The 19388-nt window shown below is 38.9% G+C and overlaps 1 protein-coding gene across 2 annotated transcripts in view; it reads right to left on the bottom strand.

Annotated features, from left to right (window-relative positions):
• The window catches only part of mcph1 (microcephalin 1), a 298002-nt gene that overhangs the window by 168268 nt on the left and 110346 nt on the right, over positions 1–19388 (bottom strand). For both annotated transcript variants that reach the window (XM_059645582.1, XM_059645583.1), the window contains exon 13: positions 10218–10295. In XM_059645582.1, coding sequence (XP_059501565.1) covers positions 10218–10295 — 78 coding nt within the window. The remainder of the gene's footprint in view (positions 1–10217; positions 10296–19388) is intronic.

Below are 19388 nucleotides of genomic sequence, written 5' to 3'. Positions count from 1 at the left end.
ATAGTTTTGTGTGCTCCTCCATTCCTTCTTAGGAGGGGTGCCTCATGAGTGGTTTTCCAATTTACTTGGACCCTGAGTGTTCTGGAATATTTCAAACCGCAATATGTCTGCAGCCACTTCTTTTAAATCCTTGAATACAAGCCTAGTGACTCTTCAGTCCCATTATTTGTCCTTTGTCATAGAAACTTCTTGTAGATGATTAGTCTGCTCGGATACAAACAAAATTTGAATGATAAGCTTCGTTGGTTAAAGCACCTGTTTGTAAACAGGAGAACCTGGATCCAAATCCCAGTCTTGCCTATACCTCACTTTAAAGACCCCTCATTTAAATTTCCCTTGTATGCCATGTTGTTGATCCAACCAGTGATTTGGTGATGTATAATGAGGCAGAACCTTTTAAAAGACACGTGAGGATTGGTTGTAATTTTAGGGCACTCTTGGAAAGGTAGGGTCCCTACCCGCAGATCGGGAGGCCTGGGTTCAAAACCCAACTGCTCTAGAGGCGTATAATAACATCCCTGAACAGGTAATTAGAAAAAATAGGTTAAATGAGAGGCAAACAACTTGTAATTGTCCTGCTGAGCATTTAACTCTAAAGAAAATTAACTTTTGGAAACACAAATATTAAGAACTATTAAAATCCCGGTGACAGTACTTGTCAATGGCAGATATTACCAGAGTCACATTTAATCAAAACTTTCCGGATTTAAAAAAATTTTGCAGTTACTTGAAAAAGCCTGAAGAAATCTGATCACATTAGGTTCTGGAAAACTTTGATCTTTTCACATATAGGAACATCTGTATGTCAGATGAAATTGTAATTAAGGTATGGCTCCACAAGTGGAAAGGCAGACACAAAAATAAATAGTCTTATGGTTCAGCAGTATCATTTTTGCAATGACAAAAATTGTACGGCAAAGCACTTAATCAGAGTAGAACAGAATAGCAAGTCATTTGTTACACAGTTAATATTTGAGTTGCACAGAAGTAGTACATCATATATGGAAGGGTAGTAACATAGATTGAGGCATATTGTTCCACTCCTTTTTAGAGCCTCAAAGATCACTTTTTGAATATATTCACTGTGTAAGTCAACTTCCTTTTCAGCCATGACATGTTAGACACTGATTAATTTGAAATCTGCTTCTGGGGTAATTTTTCTCAAGGCTTAAAAGGCTAACTCACGTGCCAACATCTACAATAATATGGGTGTAGAGCTGGGTGAACACACAGGCCAAGCAGCATCAGAGGAGCAGGAAAGCTGACATTTCAGGTCGAGATGTCTCGATCCGAACTGTCAGCTTTCCTGCTCCTCTGATGCTGCTTGGCCTGCTGCGTTCATCTAGCTCTACACTGTGTTATCTCAGATTCTCCAGCCTTGGCAGTTCCTACTATCTCTGCCAACATCTACAGCAATCTTCAGTCAAACCCCCTTCTGGTTCCCAATAGTGGGATAATAGATTATTTCATTTTAATACATGGAAATCAAATATAACCAGCACAATCCTCCTTATTCTTGAAAGTCATCATTCACATAAAACATGGTATGTATTTTCATTCGGAACCACTTTAAACAAAACCTGTGTCATAACAACCAATTCATATTTTCCTTATTCCAGGGTATGAAAGAGACGACACTAATCTCTGCCTCAGTGCTTTGCCTGAAAGGAGATATAACTCAACCATGTAAGATAAAAATTCAAGAAGCATAACCAGTGACAGTTTCATATCACATTAGCTAATGAGGAAATGAAGGCTAAGTTAGGAGGGAAGAATTGCAATGTTGGACCAAATATATGAATCTCTCTCAATCAATGGGAAGCTTGGTCGTTCTTATGCTTCTGTATTATTCTTTGGATTCAACACCAGCTTCACAATTTGATCGTAGAATCTAGGTTGAAACTTCAGTGGAATACCAAGGAAGTGCTACATTGTCAGAGCGCTATCTTTTAGTAAGCTATTAAATCAATCATAAAATCCTAGTGATCTGCTTAACATGCAACCCACAAACATTTCTAAACCATCAAATTAACAAGATATCCATCTAATTTTCTGTTTGTGTAATCTTGCTATGTACAAGTTAGCTGCTGGATTCACCTATATAAAACAGCAGTGATAGCCCTTCAAATATAAATTATTGCACCTGCAACATTTTGGTATATCCTGGGGAACTGCAAGGCATTATATAAATATTATTTCTTTAATCGCTTGATTTTTTTCTGTAAAGATTTTCCACTTATTTTAGCTTCTTTCATAATCTCATTACATCTCAAAATGCTTTACATTGAAGGACATTTGACATCCAGCATGTAGAGAACACAGCTGTAAGCCCACACAAGTGCTAATGATAATAATACTTTGTAGTGACAGTGATTAAACAATAATTACACAACTGAAAGCTTCCCTGCTCCTCTTCCATCTGATTGCACCTCTGACAAAATAATATTCCATTCATACCAAACTACCAGTCTAGAAATTACACTCCTCCTTCTTTCAAGTAAGAAGAAGTGGGGTGGTCATTTCACGAGGAAAGATGAGGAATTGTGAAGGCGAAAAGAGGTGTGTTCAGGTACACAATTCTATAAACAGTAGCACATAGGCACAAACAGCAATTAATAAAGGTCAACATTGCAATAGCTGTATCTCAATGTTTGGGATACAAAAGAGGGAGAAAGTCATGCTTCAGATGTACAGAATTTTGATCAGACTCATCTGAAACAATGTGTTCAGTTTTAGGTACTGAGCCTCAGGAAAAATGTAATAACCTTGAACGGAGGACAATGCAGATTCTTTGGAATTAGAACAATGGATTAAAGTGTTAAAGTATGCAGATAATCTACCTAAACTTGGGGGGGGCGTATTTCCTTGAGGCTAGAAGTGTGATCTGGATAAAGTGTTTGAATTGATAATTCAATGTAGTCAATGCTGAGAAATTATTTCCTGTGGCAAGTCAAACTCAAATATTCACACGTGAAAGCAGGATGCAGTTTATCCATACAAAGGGAGCAGAAAATCTAGAATTTGATTTCTGTAGATGCTACATCAGTTGAAATATTTCAAGATTTTATGTCAACTTTTTTCAGTATTGCTGTATACATGGTTGGATGCTATAATGTATGTGTGATTTATATGAATCTAAAGTTCCATTTGTTTTGGAATTTTGAAGTGTAGCATATGAAGTTTCTGTGTGGCTGAATGGAATGAATGATAAATTTGCAAGTTTTTTTTTAAGCTATAGTGTCTGCTATAAAAATACAGTATTTGAGAGAGATTTCTGGAAAAATAATGGGGTTTATTTACATTGGGTGTTTTTTTTGCTAGTGAACAAAATAAATGGAAGTGCATAAGGTTCATCTTAAAAGATCAGGGATTGATTTTTTCTTAAATTGGAAAAACACTCAGCATGGGAAAAGGCTTTTGATTGAGTTTCAGTTTGGGACACTTTTTCAGAAGTCTTGGCTGAAAGTGGATGCATAAAACAGTTGCTCCTGAGTAATGAAGCTAGTTTAGGAGTGTTATGAAAATATTTACCTCAGTGTAAGGACTTTAGTTTAAAGGTTTGAGACCTGAAGTGCTTGGTAAACCTTTGAAAGGTTATTTTAAGATAGAAGTCTAAGCTTAGTTGCACGAAGGCTCCTGGAAGAGGCTATCAAATTCTCACAACCAGGGATTGAAGCTAAATTGAACCTAATGTCTGATAGAGAAGGGCATCCTCCCTGGTGTGAGTACTGTAATGGGATGCTGTTGGGATTAACAGGATTGTATTTTTGCCATGCGTTTTGAAATATTTAAACATGTGTTATATGTAAATAACTTGATGTATTCTATTTTATCTTAATTTCTTTTGCATAATAAACTTGTTTTATTGTTGAACTTGGATCTGCAGCACTGAGTTTGTATTTTAGTGAAAGATCACCATGTTAAAAATAAAAAAAAACAAAATATGATCCATCAAGCCAGATTTCAGTCTGGGATCCGACTTGCCCAATTATAACATCAGCTGGGATCATAATAATACTGTACAGTGGGTTTTATAAGCATGTGCTGGGGAGACGGTGGTGGTGAAGGGTGGATAGGTGGTACAGTCAGAAGTATGCTTGTCATGAACAGGATAAGGGATATGCTGTTTTATACAAACTGCCAGACTTTGGGATACATGCATCACACTAGCACTGAAATTCATGTACCGCATTACTCGCTTGAGGAGAGGAACAGTGTCATTTTGTCTCGACAGCATTCTGTTAGTTGTGTACCATTATCACACTGCTACTGAACAGTAGCAACATGAAACAGCCAGATTCATCCGCTGCTTAAATATTTGAGATAATTTATCCTTTCAGCATTTAAGGTAGATATTTTTCAGGCCTTCAAAAGTAGTAGCTCAGCCCGTTCATGACTTTGTGTGATTCACAGTGAGAAATGATTTGCAGGATTTCTCTAATGCACCTATTTCAGCATTGCATTTGCATGGTGAACAAATGAATTGGGCACTAATTATGAGACTCTTGGTAAGGCTAATCTTTTTACGTAAAACTGTAGGAATCTCAATAAGTATACTGATCAGTGAAGGTAGGTTTGTGGTACATAGTTGGAGAGACCTGCTGGCTGATTGGTCAAGCAGGACACCAAGAAGAGCCTTGATTTTATGACTGCTGTTTTTCAATTGTATTTTGAGTGCATCAATAGACGAGTTGGACCAAAGAGTGCTCTTTGACTCTATGTAGTTTGTTAAGACATGTAAGGGAATCCTTACATTTGCTTTATTTGGTTGAGGCTACATAGATCATCTCCACATCAGAAATATGCAACGGGTAGCTGTCATTACATCCTGCTAAAGTCTGGAAGATACAAGATTCAATTCTTAGTCAAATGGTTATGAGGGGGACAGCCAAAAAACAAAGCACACTTGCTCCACTTAAATCTTATCAAGAATGGAAACTTGCAGGAAGTCAATTATTAAAGGTAAAGGGTAAAGTTACTTTAATCCTACTGGACCATAGGGCTGCTCTTTCATTAGAGAGAGCCAACTGGTGGTGATTTAAACCGACAGTCACCATGATTTGGAGACAGGGAGAAAGTTGATAAGAGGTAATGTGGGAATTGAACCCACACTGTTAGCATCACTCTGCATTGCAACTCAGCTGTCCAACCAACTAAACTAACAGATGTCCTCCAGATTCATTACTGTTATACTAACAGTCAATGCTTGAAATGCTTTCCAGGTCTGGGAGTCTCTCTGGAAAGAGAAACAGAGTTAATGTTTGTGGTCTGTTGTTTTTAAATCAGAACTGGAAAAAGTTGGGCATGTATTACTTTTTCGGCAAATCAAAAGGTGGAAGGTGAGAAGAATAAACGGCAGAGATCAAATGACAAAATGTTTCATGTTGCGTTGCCAAAGGGAGTGGCAATATGACAAGGACTAAAATGATGCATTTATTGAGGAGATAATAAAATGTGAGGCTGGATGAACACAGCAGGCCAAGCAGCATCCCAGGAGCACAAAAGCTGACGTTTCGGGCCTAGACCCTTCATCAGAGCTCTGATGAAGGGTCTAGGCCCGAAACGTCAGCTTTTGTGCTCCTGGGATGCTGCTTGGCCTGCTGTGTTCATCCAGCCTCACATTTTATTATCTTGGAATCTCCAGCATCTGCAGTTCCCATTATCTCTCATTTATTGAGGAGGTTAGGTCCTGAATAGTTGCTGTCTGAAAGCAAAAGTAATGTGAGAAATAATAGGGAACCAAAACCAGCAACGACAAGGAAGTAACTGGGAACTGAAGTTACAATTGTTGAACTCAATGTCGAACCCAGAAAGCTTTAATGTGCTGATTCACAAAATAATATGATGGATCCAGATACATTACTGGAACCTCCTTGTGCTGTTTGGTGATTTGCAGCAGAATTCTGATAGATTTAATTTTGGCACAAAACGGGAGCACTATTGTCAAAAATTAAAATGACCCATTGTTATCTAAAGCACCTACTTTATTTTTGTACAGTTGAAAAAATCAGTATCCCCAAGTGTTTTGATCGGCATGGTCCTCAACTGCTGGATGAAAAGATTGGAAGAAATCTTCATAACAAAGCCCTATTCCCAAGTGGTGCAGCAGCACAAGGAACGTCAGAAAACCTCATTATTTTAGAGACACAGGCAGTACTCTTCAAGAACCTATGCTGACATTGAAACAAACATGTATCAAGTGTTTTCTAGATGATTTGGCTAAGTTGAATTCGTGACATATCCTCTTGTCTTCACTGATCCCAATGTTGAACCATATTTTCTACAGGTCCTGGTTGAGACGAAGGCATTTAAAGATGTCCCATAATGTCAGAATTTACATCATTAACAGCCTTTCATAACCACGGGCTATTCAAAAATGATTCACAACCATGGGGTAATGGGATTAAATCTCCTGAGTTTTGCTATCCATTTCAAAAAAATGCAAAGATCAAAAAACCCTTGCTATGTTGTGTTTCTAACCTTCCTTGGAGAACAAGACAGTGTACTTATTTCATATTTGCAACATTTCTAGAGCCATTTTCTTTTTTTAGAAAAGGCCACTCCCTTCATCATTCCTATCCACACATTATCCCGTTAAGCAGACAATGTGTGTGTGTTGTAGAGGTAGAAGTGGGAAAACTGGGTTTCGTTCCCTGCCTCCTACATGATTACAATATTATTATGACAATGTTATTAAACATTTATTGCCTGGTACCATCAATGCATAGGCCAACACAGAACCAAAGGAACAATGATGGTACATCGAAGTATATACACCAACTAATACAGGGTGGTATTTTTTGTCTAATGTCAGAGCAACAAGATATTGTTACAAATAAAAACAGGATGTTGTAGATTGGAGTGGGACTTCTAATGTCAGCCATTCCAACCCCATCATCACAGAAATCACAAGACAAATTCAAAAAAACCCCAAGAGACTTGGTAAGAATAACATGAATACCAGTATATTTTTCAAACCATCTTGCCAGCACAGGCATGAAAATGTTACAATTTTTAAAACCATATGTTTCTTAAATGCAGAGTGAAGACCTGTTAAAATGGCTGCCAAGGGATCAGTGATAATGGGAACTGCAGATGCTGGAGAATCCAAGATAATAAAATGTGAGGCTGGATGAACACAGCAGGCCCAGCAGCATCTCAGGAGCACAAAAGCTGACGTTTCAGGCCTAGATCCTTCATCAGAGAGGGTCAGCTTTTGTGCTCCTGAGATGCTGCTGGGCCTGCTGTGTTCATCCAGCCTCACATTTTATTGCCAAGGGATCAAGCAGCCTTAACAACTTTAACACAGACTACCATGCTTCCACAAAGGTCTGAGTTGCATTATAATGGATAGGAATCTCCCACTCAAATGCACTTGCCAAGACAGTACTCCTCTGTGAATTTTCATGCCTGCTTTCTTGTAACTGACTCCAAAACATTCAGATTATGGACTCCTAGAGTCTAGGTTGCCAGTTTTCCAACAAAAGAAGGCTGATAAGGCTGGTCATCCACAAGAGAAGCGAAAAGACCATCATTTGCCTTCCACTAAACATAAATTGGTTTTGACCACATGACTGAAACTAGAAATACAACAATCCAGTTTCTATTCCACATAAAAGACCATTAATTACATGGCTGCAACAGGTTCTCTGAAACTAAAACTCTTTTATCCCAAAAGGCAGCAGAGAACAGGGGCAGTCTGTAGAATCATCCCAACAATATAACAACTACACAGCAAATGTGCCACTTTTGCCTTTTCAGAACCATGAGGCTTAAAAGTATTTTTAAAAGTCTAGCGGTCTGTTCCCAAAAACTATGAGCTCACCTGCAAATGGACATCCTGATACCAAAGCCATGAGCACCTGCCTATGTGACCTGCTGTTCAGTCTTCATTTCAAAAGGAACCCTGTAGTTAATCTAGTTTTGGTCCTAGTCGTTCAAATTTCAGCAAACTACAATTCCAGAGTGGGAAGAAGCTTCCTCCTTCATTGGTTCTCAAAGACTTGTAAACTGTTAATTATTCTATCAGTTCAACACTCATCCTTCTTGAATGACTGGTGTGAGACTGCCATTGTAGTTAGATTTTTAAAAGGGTGAGTGCATAAGTTATCCTCTTTGTGCAAATCCACAGAAATGTGATGACTTCAAATTGATCACACAATAATAGTGGCTGGGAAAGACGCACATATATCTTAAAAAAAACACTGATCACGAATAGAAAGGAACATTTGTGAGTTTATCCCTCGTCTGTCTGTAACAGAAATATAAATGGAGATAGATTGATAGCTGGCTTATAAATCTCCTTAAGGCTCATTTAATCTCTAACCAGTCAGAGCTCTTTACAAAACAAACCAATATTACTGCAGTTCAAAATGCTTTGCAATTTAAAAGAAAAATTCTTATCCCTCTTGTCCCTTCTTCCCATCACAGCAGATTGATACAGCGGCCATTTAGCCCGACAGATTCTCTGGTAGAACTAATTAGTTGCACTTTCTTGCCTTCTTCTACGTACCTGTAAATGCTTTCCAAGCATTAATGCACTTCCATTTTGAACGTTATTACTCAGTTTTTCAGCACTTTTTTAAGTGACATTACTCCGATCATAATTCTAATTCACGTACAAGTAATGAATAAAAGGATGCACTGACAGGTTAGGGTTAAAAAAATGCAGGAAGTGGTTCAAAAGGTGCAGGTAGAATTACAACTCACAGCAACAGAATCCTATTTGCTTTCAGGTTATAGATTCAGAATATTACTTGAGGGATCAATTTCCTCAACACATGCTTTCTATACTGAACTCACCTTTTAATAGCACATTGGATGTACAATTTGCAAAAGAAAACTGTAACAAATGTATCAGGCTGAGTTACGTGCCTCTACACCGCAACATTCTGACTCCAGATGCCAAAATGTCTCTGGTAGCTTTGAAAACCTTTTGATCTCAATTATTGTCTGGGCCCAAACATACCCTGGCCAGCAGTTGGAGAGAAACAGTCACACATTCATCCAACCGCTGATCGGACCAAAATTGCAGCAGTGAGTAACAACTGGAGGTCAGCATTAAGGAGCTTGTATACGATCGAGGATCAAGCTAATAGGCCTCGTTCATGCTTGCAGCTTGTTTACAGTTGGAAAGTAAACGTGCCAGGATTCAAGTTATGCTTTACTGCAAGGCTCAGTTTACAAAGTGAAGTGAATCTCAGTGAGTTTACTCTTTATTTGTCGTACACTACATTCGGTGTGGCAGGCACAAGTGGGCAATGGGTTTCACACAGCATAAAATCACTTGCATTCATAAAATTGTGTCTGTTTGCTCCTTTTTCAAAAGAGCAGCTTCCACACACCTGCAAAAACTATTTGCCAATATTGTCATACATTTGTTTCTGTGCTGATTTGGAATTACAATAAGGTTTTGGCTTGCTCGCTGAGCTGGCTGGTTTTCGTATATAACCAGCCAGCTCCAGCTCGGCGAGCAAGCCGACAACCTCATCCACAACCTGAGCTGTAAATCTTCTCAGGAACCTTGGAGTTACAATGTTTACCATGGTCCATCCAGAGAAGGTACAAGCTCTGTGAAAGGTATGTTTTGAATACTAATGAAAAATCCTGAGACTTTACAGCCCACTCACAAGATCACCAGTAAGGCTTCACTTCAGTTTAAAATAGCCGCTCGTGCTAAAAATTCAGACGTTGGCATTTTGGTATGCAAAAGCGCGAGGTGAGATAAACACAGATGCTTGAGCTACAACTTACTTAAAAAAAGGCGATCCCCCGATTGATGTTCTTCAGTAGAATGGCTCATATTGCTGCGCAACCAAATTGAATTATTTAGCCAACAATTTTGTAAAACAGAAACGATACAACTGGAAATGTCCTGTTATTGTTCCTCAAGTGTCTCAAGAAAGATGAATAGGTCATTTTTCAAAACATTGAAAATTAACTTTGAAATGCTAGTTTGCAGAAAACATGCAAATTCATGCGAATAATCCCGACAATTCTATGAAGTTCAGTGCAAGGTAGATTTGCATTTTGTAGTTGATTGTACATAATGGACAAAGATTTTGAGCTTGGTGTAAAAAATAACTCCTTCCATGAAGAACCAGAAAAGTCACATGTCAAAAACTGTTCAAACATTCCTACTGTCATCATGCCCTTCATGCTCCCAATTAATATTCCTTTGTGAACAAAAGGCTACCAACAGGTAGTAACTAACTTACAGTTGCTGCTGGAAATTGGGCTGATAGTTCATAGGGTTCTTCAGGAGCCCAAAACCCTTGCTCCAAAGACCAAAGAATCTGGAAGACAACAGAAAAATCACACATCTTACTCAGGAAGTAGTTATCAATGCCATGATAGAAATACTACACGCTATTAGAATTCACAGAATACATGATGTTAAAAAGTGAAATAACCACTGAGCTATTCCAAAGGATTCAAATTTTTGTCATAGCATTAAATTTTGAATAGAACTGGAGCTGTGGTTAAAAGAGATAATCAGAAAGAGGCAGTAGATAGAATTTGCACAATGTTCATGGGCTGAAGGCATCAGCATGTGTCTATTGTAAATCAGTGTAGGAATTCATGTCACTAGACTAATAATCCAGAAACCCAGGATAATGTTCTGCGGAAATGAGTTTGAATTTGACTGTGTGGCCACACTTGGAGTATTGCGTACAGTTCTGGTCACCACATTATAGGAAGGACGTGGAAGCGTTGGAAAGGGTGCAGAGGAGATTTACCAAGATGTTGCCTGGTATGGAGGGAAGATCTTATGCAGAAAGGCTGAGGGACTTGAGGCTGTTTTTGTGAGAGAGGAGAAGGTTAAGAGGTGCCTTAATAGAGCCATACAAGATGATCAGAGGATTAGATAGGGTGGACAGTGAGAGCCTTTTACCTCGGATGGTGATGGCTAGCACGAGGGGACATAGCTTTAAATTTAGGGGTGATAGATATAGGACAGATGTCAGAGGTAGGTTCTTTACTTAGAGAATAGTAAGGGTGTGGAATGCCCTGCCTGCAACAGTAGTAGACTCGCCAGCTTTAAGGGCATTGAAATGGTCATTGGATAAACATATGGATGATAATGGAATAGTGTAGGTTAGGTGGGCTTCAGATTGGTTTCACAGGTCGGTGCAACACCGAGGACCGAAGGGCCTGTACTGTGCTGTTATGTGCTAATGTACTATGTTGTAGATGGTGAAATTTCAATTCAATAACATTAAGTTCTGGAATTAAAAGCTAGAATAATGGTGACCATATAACCACTGACAATCATAATTAATTATTCAATTTCACATATGTCCTTTGGGGAAGGAAATTTTCCATCATTATCTAATGCAGGCTACATGTAACTCTAGATCCACAGGAAAGTGCTTCACTCTTAACTGTCCTCTAGGCAACTGGGGATTAGCAATAAATGCTGGTCTAGTTCGTGGTGCCCACATCAAATGAATGAATAAAAATGCGTCCATTTATAAATGGATACTTGTTTGAAATTATTAACACTAAAACTTTACACATAGCTTTCATTCTCTACCTTCAATAAATTTTCCTTCTGTTCATTACTGATAAATGTAAATATCATTGCTTGATTAAGCAATTCAGGCAAGTACTTTTGTTTCCGTCAAAGATGTAAACTGTCTAATAGGATCACCTAAAAATTTCATGTCTTCAGTGAAAAGTACAATATTAATATGCAAGTATGAAATTAAAATGAATTATAATAATGAAGCAGTCAGACATAATTATAGAACACAGTCCAAAGATATGCAGGTTAGGTGGACTGGCCGTGTTAAATTGCTCAAAGTGTCCAGGAATACGCAGACTATGGGACCAGGCGGGGTTATGGGGATAGGCTGGGTCTGGGTGGGATGGTCTCCAAAGGGTCTGTAAAGAGTCGATGGGTCAAATGGCCTCTTTGTGTACTGTAGAGATTCTGTAATTCATCTGCTTTCCAGATATTTCAATGATACTTTAATGAACATGATGGAACGTGCTTCAGCGACTCTTACAACTGGAATGTTAATACATGGCTTTTTAGTTAAATGAATGAATTTGTACTTGTGTGTTTACAACGATGTCAGAAAATAGAACATCTGAAACATCATACAAGTCAAACATCAGATGTTGCACAATTAAGGCACATCTGTTCACAGATTCACATACTCAGGTACTGAAATAGCTTGCTTTGCTGGATAGTGAAGAAGTGATAACAACATGAATCTTACTCAACTCCATCCGATTTATGTTTTTTATTATGAAAGGGTGCACAATCAAATTAAGAGACATAAATAGTATCAGAGATAATGGGAACTGCAGATGCTGGAGAATTCCAAGATAATAAAATGTGAGGCTGGATGAACACAGCAGGCCAAGCAGCATCTCAGGAGCACAAAAGCTGACGTTTCGGGCCTAGACCCTTCATCAGAGGATGCTCTGATGAAGGGTCTAGGCTCGAAACGTCAGCTTTTGTGCTCCTGAGATGCTGCTTGGCCTGCTGTGTTCATCCAGCCTCACATTTTATTATCTAAGAGACATAAATCTCCATTTTACTGATCTGGTCTAATAGTATAGGAGGGGGAAAATTGCAAATATGCATTCATATAATAGCTCTTGCATTGTCGATGTCACCAGGTGTTTCACACCAATAAATTACTTCTATCATATGGTTATCATTCTGTGAAAACACAAATATCTGCACATGAGCAGGAAGATCTCTTGAAAGAGTTGAAGGAAAAATGGTCAGGACACTTGGAAAACTCTCTGCTCTCTTTAAAAAAGTGCAAATAAATAGTTTACATTTGCTTATATTGATAGATCAATCTTCAGCTATTTCCAAAAATGTAGTGACTCTGTGTCAGATTAAATTATGATGTGAGGGAGCCGGTGTTGGACTGGGATGGAAAAAGTCAGAAGTCACGCGGCAACAAGTATAGTCCAACAGGTTAATTTGAAATTACAAGCTTTTGGAGCACTTTGAAAACTTGTGTTTTCATATAAACATGTTGGACTATAACAGGTTGCTGTATGGCTTCTGAAATTAAAATTATATAATAATAACCTGAGGAAGAAAATATATTCGAATGTATGTCATGGCGTCAATATGACCAAAACTTCCAGAACATAAAATAATTCCATTGAAGTATTTGTTTTAAAAATACTCATTAGAAAATGTACGAACCTGAGTTTTAAATTCCCTTCTACTACCTTATTGCAAGGTCAATGTTGCTGCAACAGTTCTTAGCTAAGGATAAGTTATCCTCAAGTCGTATCAATCAGAGCAAACTGATCACGAGGAGGAACACAATCTTGCTGGGGTTTTAAGGTACAAAAAGTTTAATCTCTTTGTGATGCTTTGAATAGAGAAAAATTATAGGAACACAATTTTATCTTTTTACATGTTTTTTGAAGACTTGGTATGTACAAAGGATTCAGATTGAAGGTAAATATGCTGTTTTGACTGATGGTCCAGAGCATGTTTGCTTTCTGATTGGTGTGGAAAGATGATGTAGAGCAAGTAGAGGCAGTGAGTAACCAGTGACAAGAGAGGCCAGGGCAATTGCAGGTAACAAGTATTGTGGTGACATCTCCAGAGATAACATCCAATTCGAGTTGATAAGTCACTAAGCGAAGAAGTTGCTTCAGATGATGCCTTATCAAGATTTTGATCCCTTCAGGTGGGATTCACCTGGCTTCTTCTCAGTACATCCAATCATGACACTACCAATTTCAAGAACTCAAAGATGGCTTGGAGAAGGTAGAACCTGTACAAGATTGAGGGGTTGCACTTTGATGAGATTAGGATGAACATCTTTTTTCAAAGCAGCCAGCTTTCTTGCCACAGGAATCACAGTGGGCAAAGTGAGAGGATTTATTCAACAGCAATGGCAAGTGCCAGCGCTGACTGTAAAATCAGGCCCATTTAAGCATTTAAGAGATTTGTGACTGCTGCTGGGAAGAGTTTAAACTAGATTAGCGGGGCGATGGGAACCTAACTGGGAGCTCAGACTGAAAAGAAGCAAAATGAGTAAAAGGGAGTAGAAAAGTAATAAGCATAAGTTGCAGATAAAGTGAGGCAAACATCAATCACAATCAAAAGAAAGAATAATATTAAAAGGGTACACTTAAAGGTACTCTGTCTGAATGCATAAAGCATTCTGAAAAAAGGATGATGATTTGAAAGCATAACTTGAACCGAAGGGGTATGATCTAATTGCCATTACACAGATGTAACTACAGGGTGACTAAAATCGGGAACCAAATATCCAAGGATGTTCCGCACTAGTAATAACTGCTCCCACAACTGTTTGCAGTCCCTTGCTCTTTTTTAGCTTCAGCAAACTGACCCCTCATTTTAATCCTTTGATTCAAGATTTTTTTTCTAATATACTGATCTTGTGCTATCCCACCTCCTTTTACTTTGTGTTATTCACCACTATTCTGTGAAACACTATTCTACGATTACTGTGTTCCATTGTTTCAAAAGAAAAAAAAGCTCCCCTATGCTCCAGTGGCACAACTACGAAGGTGAATATGCTTAGTTCAAAAATGTACAGTAACAAAATTAGAGAAACTCCAACAGAATCTACAAAATGCCAGGGTAGCTTATTTGAGTTTTTTTTGGCAGCTATCAATATATTATCTGCCTCACACTTCATGTGAACTGAGCAAACATGAAAGATAACGGAGCAGACTAAACTAAGCAATCACTAAATGAATATATCCATAATGCCAACTGTAAGGAAAATAAAAAGTTTCAATTTCCACTTCTAACGAGGACTTCCATGTATATTCTGACATTATGAAACATTGCTATGAAAAAGTTAAACAACCTAAAGACTTGCTTTGGCCAAGAGTTGGAGAGATTGCTTTGTTTCATTAAAAACAAATAACTTGCCAACACGTGAATAAACAGTAACTCGAACAATGCATAAATTGTAATGTCAAGCCCCATTTGTTACAGTATCTCACATTTGTGTTTAGTCTGCTTTTATGTTTAAAATGCAATTAAAAAGAAAGCAAGAAATGCTTAAATGGGCCTGATTTTACAGTCAGCGCTGGCACTTGCCATTGCTGTTGAATAAATCCTCTCACTTTGCCCACTGTGATTCCTGTGGCAAGAAAGCTGGCTGCTTTGAAAAAGGATTACCTCCTGGCATGGTTTGCAGCAATGACCAGTAGCACAGCATTGTTGGAGGTAAAATAGACAGGCAGTTGTGGGCATGGCTTATATAATTACACATAATTACACGGCACAAACTGGAAGAAAAAGACTGCTACAGCAAAAATGCATTAAAAATCACATTTTAGTCATAACAAACTTGACAAAAAATCAAAATAATTATTTCTAGAAATTACAATTTTATAAGTTATATCATTTTCAAAATTAATGCTTATGAAGCAAGATAAATCATGCTGAAGGGACATGGATTAATTTTCCTGAAGATTAACAAAATTGAGATTTTTACAAGGTTTCTTGTTAAGAATATTAAAAAAAATCAAGGTTAACTTTTGAAGTGGTATGTGCCTTGTTCGGTGTTCACAAATTGAGATAAAATTTACTTCTGAATTAGTGAGGAATTACTCATATTCACATTAGTTTCAAACTCAGGCATGGATTTTCCTACCTCTGATCATGTTGGAACATAAGTTGGAAGGTGAAGGGAAAACATAAAATTAGCTTATGGGATGTGGTTCTGCAATTGTTTTTCAACAAATTTATGAATGAGCACATTTTAAGCTGTTAAGTAGGCTCCATTGTTACTAGAAGGTTCATTAGTTCTGTACAGAGTGAACACTGGCTGAATGGCATGGAAAGGCCACAAGTTAGTGTAGAGGGCATGAGGGACCATTAGGAGAGGCTGAGATCTGGCTTGGCATGAAGGCACCATGGGTGGATAGAGGGCTGAAAATATAAGCAAACAACAGGAACAAGTTCCAGCAAATTAAGGTTGATTTCTTAAGCAGCCTGCCTTTGCATTTGACTGACCTCATGGCTTTCTCTGATCAATACCCAGCAGGAAGGTCAAATTGACCCTGCGCCCTACCCCTAGAGCAAAATTTGGAGCACTTCCTACTGAGACATATGTTGAATGCTTCCTGACTCTAGCTACTTAGAACGAAAACTCAGTCACTGGTGTTTGAAATACTGAATCCTCAGAAACACCTTTAGAAGGCCCACTGATTTTTTTTGGAGCAGCACACTATCATTTGCAAGATAACAAATTGTGGAGCTGGATGAACACAGCAGGCCAAGCTGCATCTCAGAAGCACAAAAGCTGACGTTCCGGGCCTAGACCCTTCATCAGAGAGATCTAGGCCCGAAACGTCAGCTTTTGTGCTCCTGAGATGCTGCTTGGCCTGCTGTGTTCATCCAGCTCCACACTTTGCTATCTTGGATTCTCCAGCATCTGCAGTTCCCATTATCACTCACACTATCACTTGCAATCTGGTTGGTGTGTGTCTGTGTTTGTGCATCTGTATGCATGGTATGTTGGTGTTTGTTGGTGTGGGCGATGCTCCTGAACATTCATGTCAGGAAGACCATTTGCTAATGCAGGCATCACAAATCTGACCTATTGCTAATAAGCTTCACATTTTAAGCTTCATTCTTGCATCTTGAATTTTAGCTTGGACAATACCAGATAATTTTTTTTCAAATCCTTTTTGCATTAAAATAAAGTATTTTGCTAACTTACTCCCACAGAACCTATAAACATAATTTCAATATACTGTTTTCTGGGTCTGTAACAGTCCCAGCACCTGTCAAACTGATTAGATAACTCCCCCAACTAAAGGGAAAGTTGCTATCATCTTAACAGACCATAGGGTTACCAGTGCCAGTACTGGTGAACAGAAACCCATTCCACCCACATCAATCTTTAAGCATTAAACTCCTGTCTTTATTTACTTTTTTGATTTGAATTATTATTGTCACGTCTATCTAGGAATGCCGTACAGGCAGGTCATACCATCCAAAGTGCATTAGGGTAATAGAACAGAGTGAAGAATACAATGTTTTGGCAGAGAAGGTTCACAGAGAGTGAGATCAACATTAAATTTTAGATTTGAGAGATTCATTCAGAAGTTGAATAACAATGGGAAAGAAGCTGTTCTTGAATCTTTTCTTACATATATACAAACGTTTATACTTTCTACACAATGGAAGAGGGTGGAAGAGAGCGGATCTTTGATTATGTTGGTTGCTCTTCTGAGGCAGCGGGAGGTATAGATAGAGTCAATGGATGGAAGGCTGATTTGTATGATGGACTGGACTATGTTCACGACTCTGTTGTTTCTTGTGGATGTGCCAAATGTCAAACCCTGTGCCAAACTGCCCAAAGTTAGGTAATAATCTCGAGATGACAATAACTGGATCCCTGCCCTCCCACTCTTGGTTCATTTGCAGTCCCAAGGAGATGGCCTTAACCCCGGCACTGGGTGGAGAATCACAGAATCCCTACAGTGTGGAAACAGGCCCTTCGGCCCAACAAGACCCTTGCAGCATCCCACCCAGACCCATCCCTCTATAACCCACCTAATCTACAGACCCCTAAACACTACGGGCAATTTAGCTTAGCCAATCCACCTAAACTAGATATCGTTGGACTGTGGGAGTAAACCGGAGTACCCAGAGAAAACCCATGCAGACACGGGGAGAACACGCAAACTCCACACAGACAGTCGCCTGAGGATGGAATTGAACCCAGGTTCCTGGCACTGTGAGGCAGCAGTGATAACCATTGAGCTACCGTGCCACCCGTATATTCAAGGCTGCAGAGAACAGTACCTACTGACTTAATTATACTGTCATTTATTACAACATTCATAATTACTTCCTGCCACTTTAAAGATTCCCTGTACCAATTTCCATGGTCAATTAGTACAGTTCTCAAAAGTCTGTATTGTTATCCACACAGTTTACAAGATCCTCATATCTGTTGGACAATGGCAGAATCTGAGATCTTGGGCCTCCGTACATTCCTCAGTCACATATAAGAAGAACATGGAACACAGAATTGTAGAGTACATTAAGAATCCTTTCTTAGAGCAGTACATTGCAGTACCTTCATGTGAACAGACTATTTTAGGCTTATTAATGTATAATTAGTTTGGATTGATAAGAGATTTCTTAGCTGAGGATCCTTTCATGAGTAGCAATCACAACATAGCAGAATTTCAAATTCAGTTTGAAGGAAAAAAAACTCTGAACTCAAACCAATGTTCCCAACTTAAAGGAGGGCAATTACAGAGGTATGAAGAAAGAGATGTCTAGAATAGTCTGGGAATAGAGGTAAAGGGAAAGGTTAGTAGATGACCAGTGGCACATATTTAAGTAGATATTTTATAAGGCTTAGCTAAAAAGAACTTGATGAGATGGATCAACTACCTGTGATTGAGAAAGTCAAATCATGGAAAGCATCCATTGAAAAAATAAGGCATACAAAGTGGCAAAAACTAGTGATAGACCACAGATTGATGAGTTTTTTTTAAAAAATGACTAAAATGCTAATGAAAAAGGAGTAAATTGACCGTGAAAGTAAATTAGAACATAGAACATAGAACAGTACAGCACAGAACAGGCCCTTCAGCCCACGATGTTGTGCCGACCATTGATCCTCATGTATGCACCCTCAAATTTCTGTGACCATATACACGTCCAGCAGTCTCTTAAATGACCCCAATGACCTTGCTTCCACAACTGCTGCTGGCAACGCATTCCATGCTCTCACAACTCTATGCGTAAAGAACCTGCCTCTGACATCCCCTCTATACTTTCCACCAACCAGCTTAAAACTATGACCCCTCGTGCTAGCCATTTCTGCCCTGGGAAATAGTCTCTGGCTATCAACTCTATCTATGCCTCTCATTATCTTGTATACCTCAATTAGGTCCCCTCTCCTCCTCCTTTTCTCCAATGAAAAGAGACCGAGCTCAGTCAACCTCTCTTCATAAGATAAGCCCTCCAGTCCAGGCAGCATCCTGGTAAACCTCCTCTGAACCCTCTCCAAAGCATCCACATCTTTCCTATAATAGGGCGTCCAGAACTGGACGCAGTATTCCAAGTGCGGTCTAACCAAAGTTTTATAGAGCTGCAACAAGATCTCACGACTCTTAAATTCAATCCCCCTGTTAATGAGAGCCAAAACACCATATGCTTTCTTAACAACCCTGTCCACTTGGGTGGCCATTTTAAGGGATCTATGTATCTGCACACCAAGATCCCTCTGTTCCTCCACACTGCCAAGAATCCTATCCTTAATCCTGTACTCAGCTTTCAAATTCGACCTTCCAAAATGCATCACCTCGCATTTATCCAGGTTGAACTCCATCTGCCACCTCTTAGCCCATCTCTGCATCCTGTCAATGTCTCGCTGCAGCCTACAACA

This window comes from Stegostoma tigrinum, chromosome 4, assembly GCF_030684315.1.
Source record: "Stegostoma tigrinum isolate sSteTig4 chromosome 4, sSteTig4.hap1, whole genome shotgun sequence".
NCBI lineage: Eukaryota > Metazoa > Chordata > Chondrichthyes > Orectolobiformes > Stegostomatidae > Stegostoma > Stegostoma tigrinum.
The sequence above is the reverse complement of the archived record's forward strand: the minus strand, read 5'-3'. Positions and strand labels throughout refer to the sequence as shown.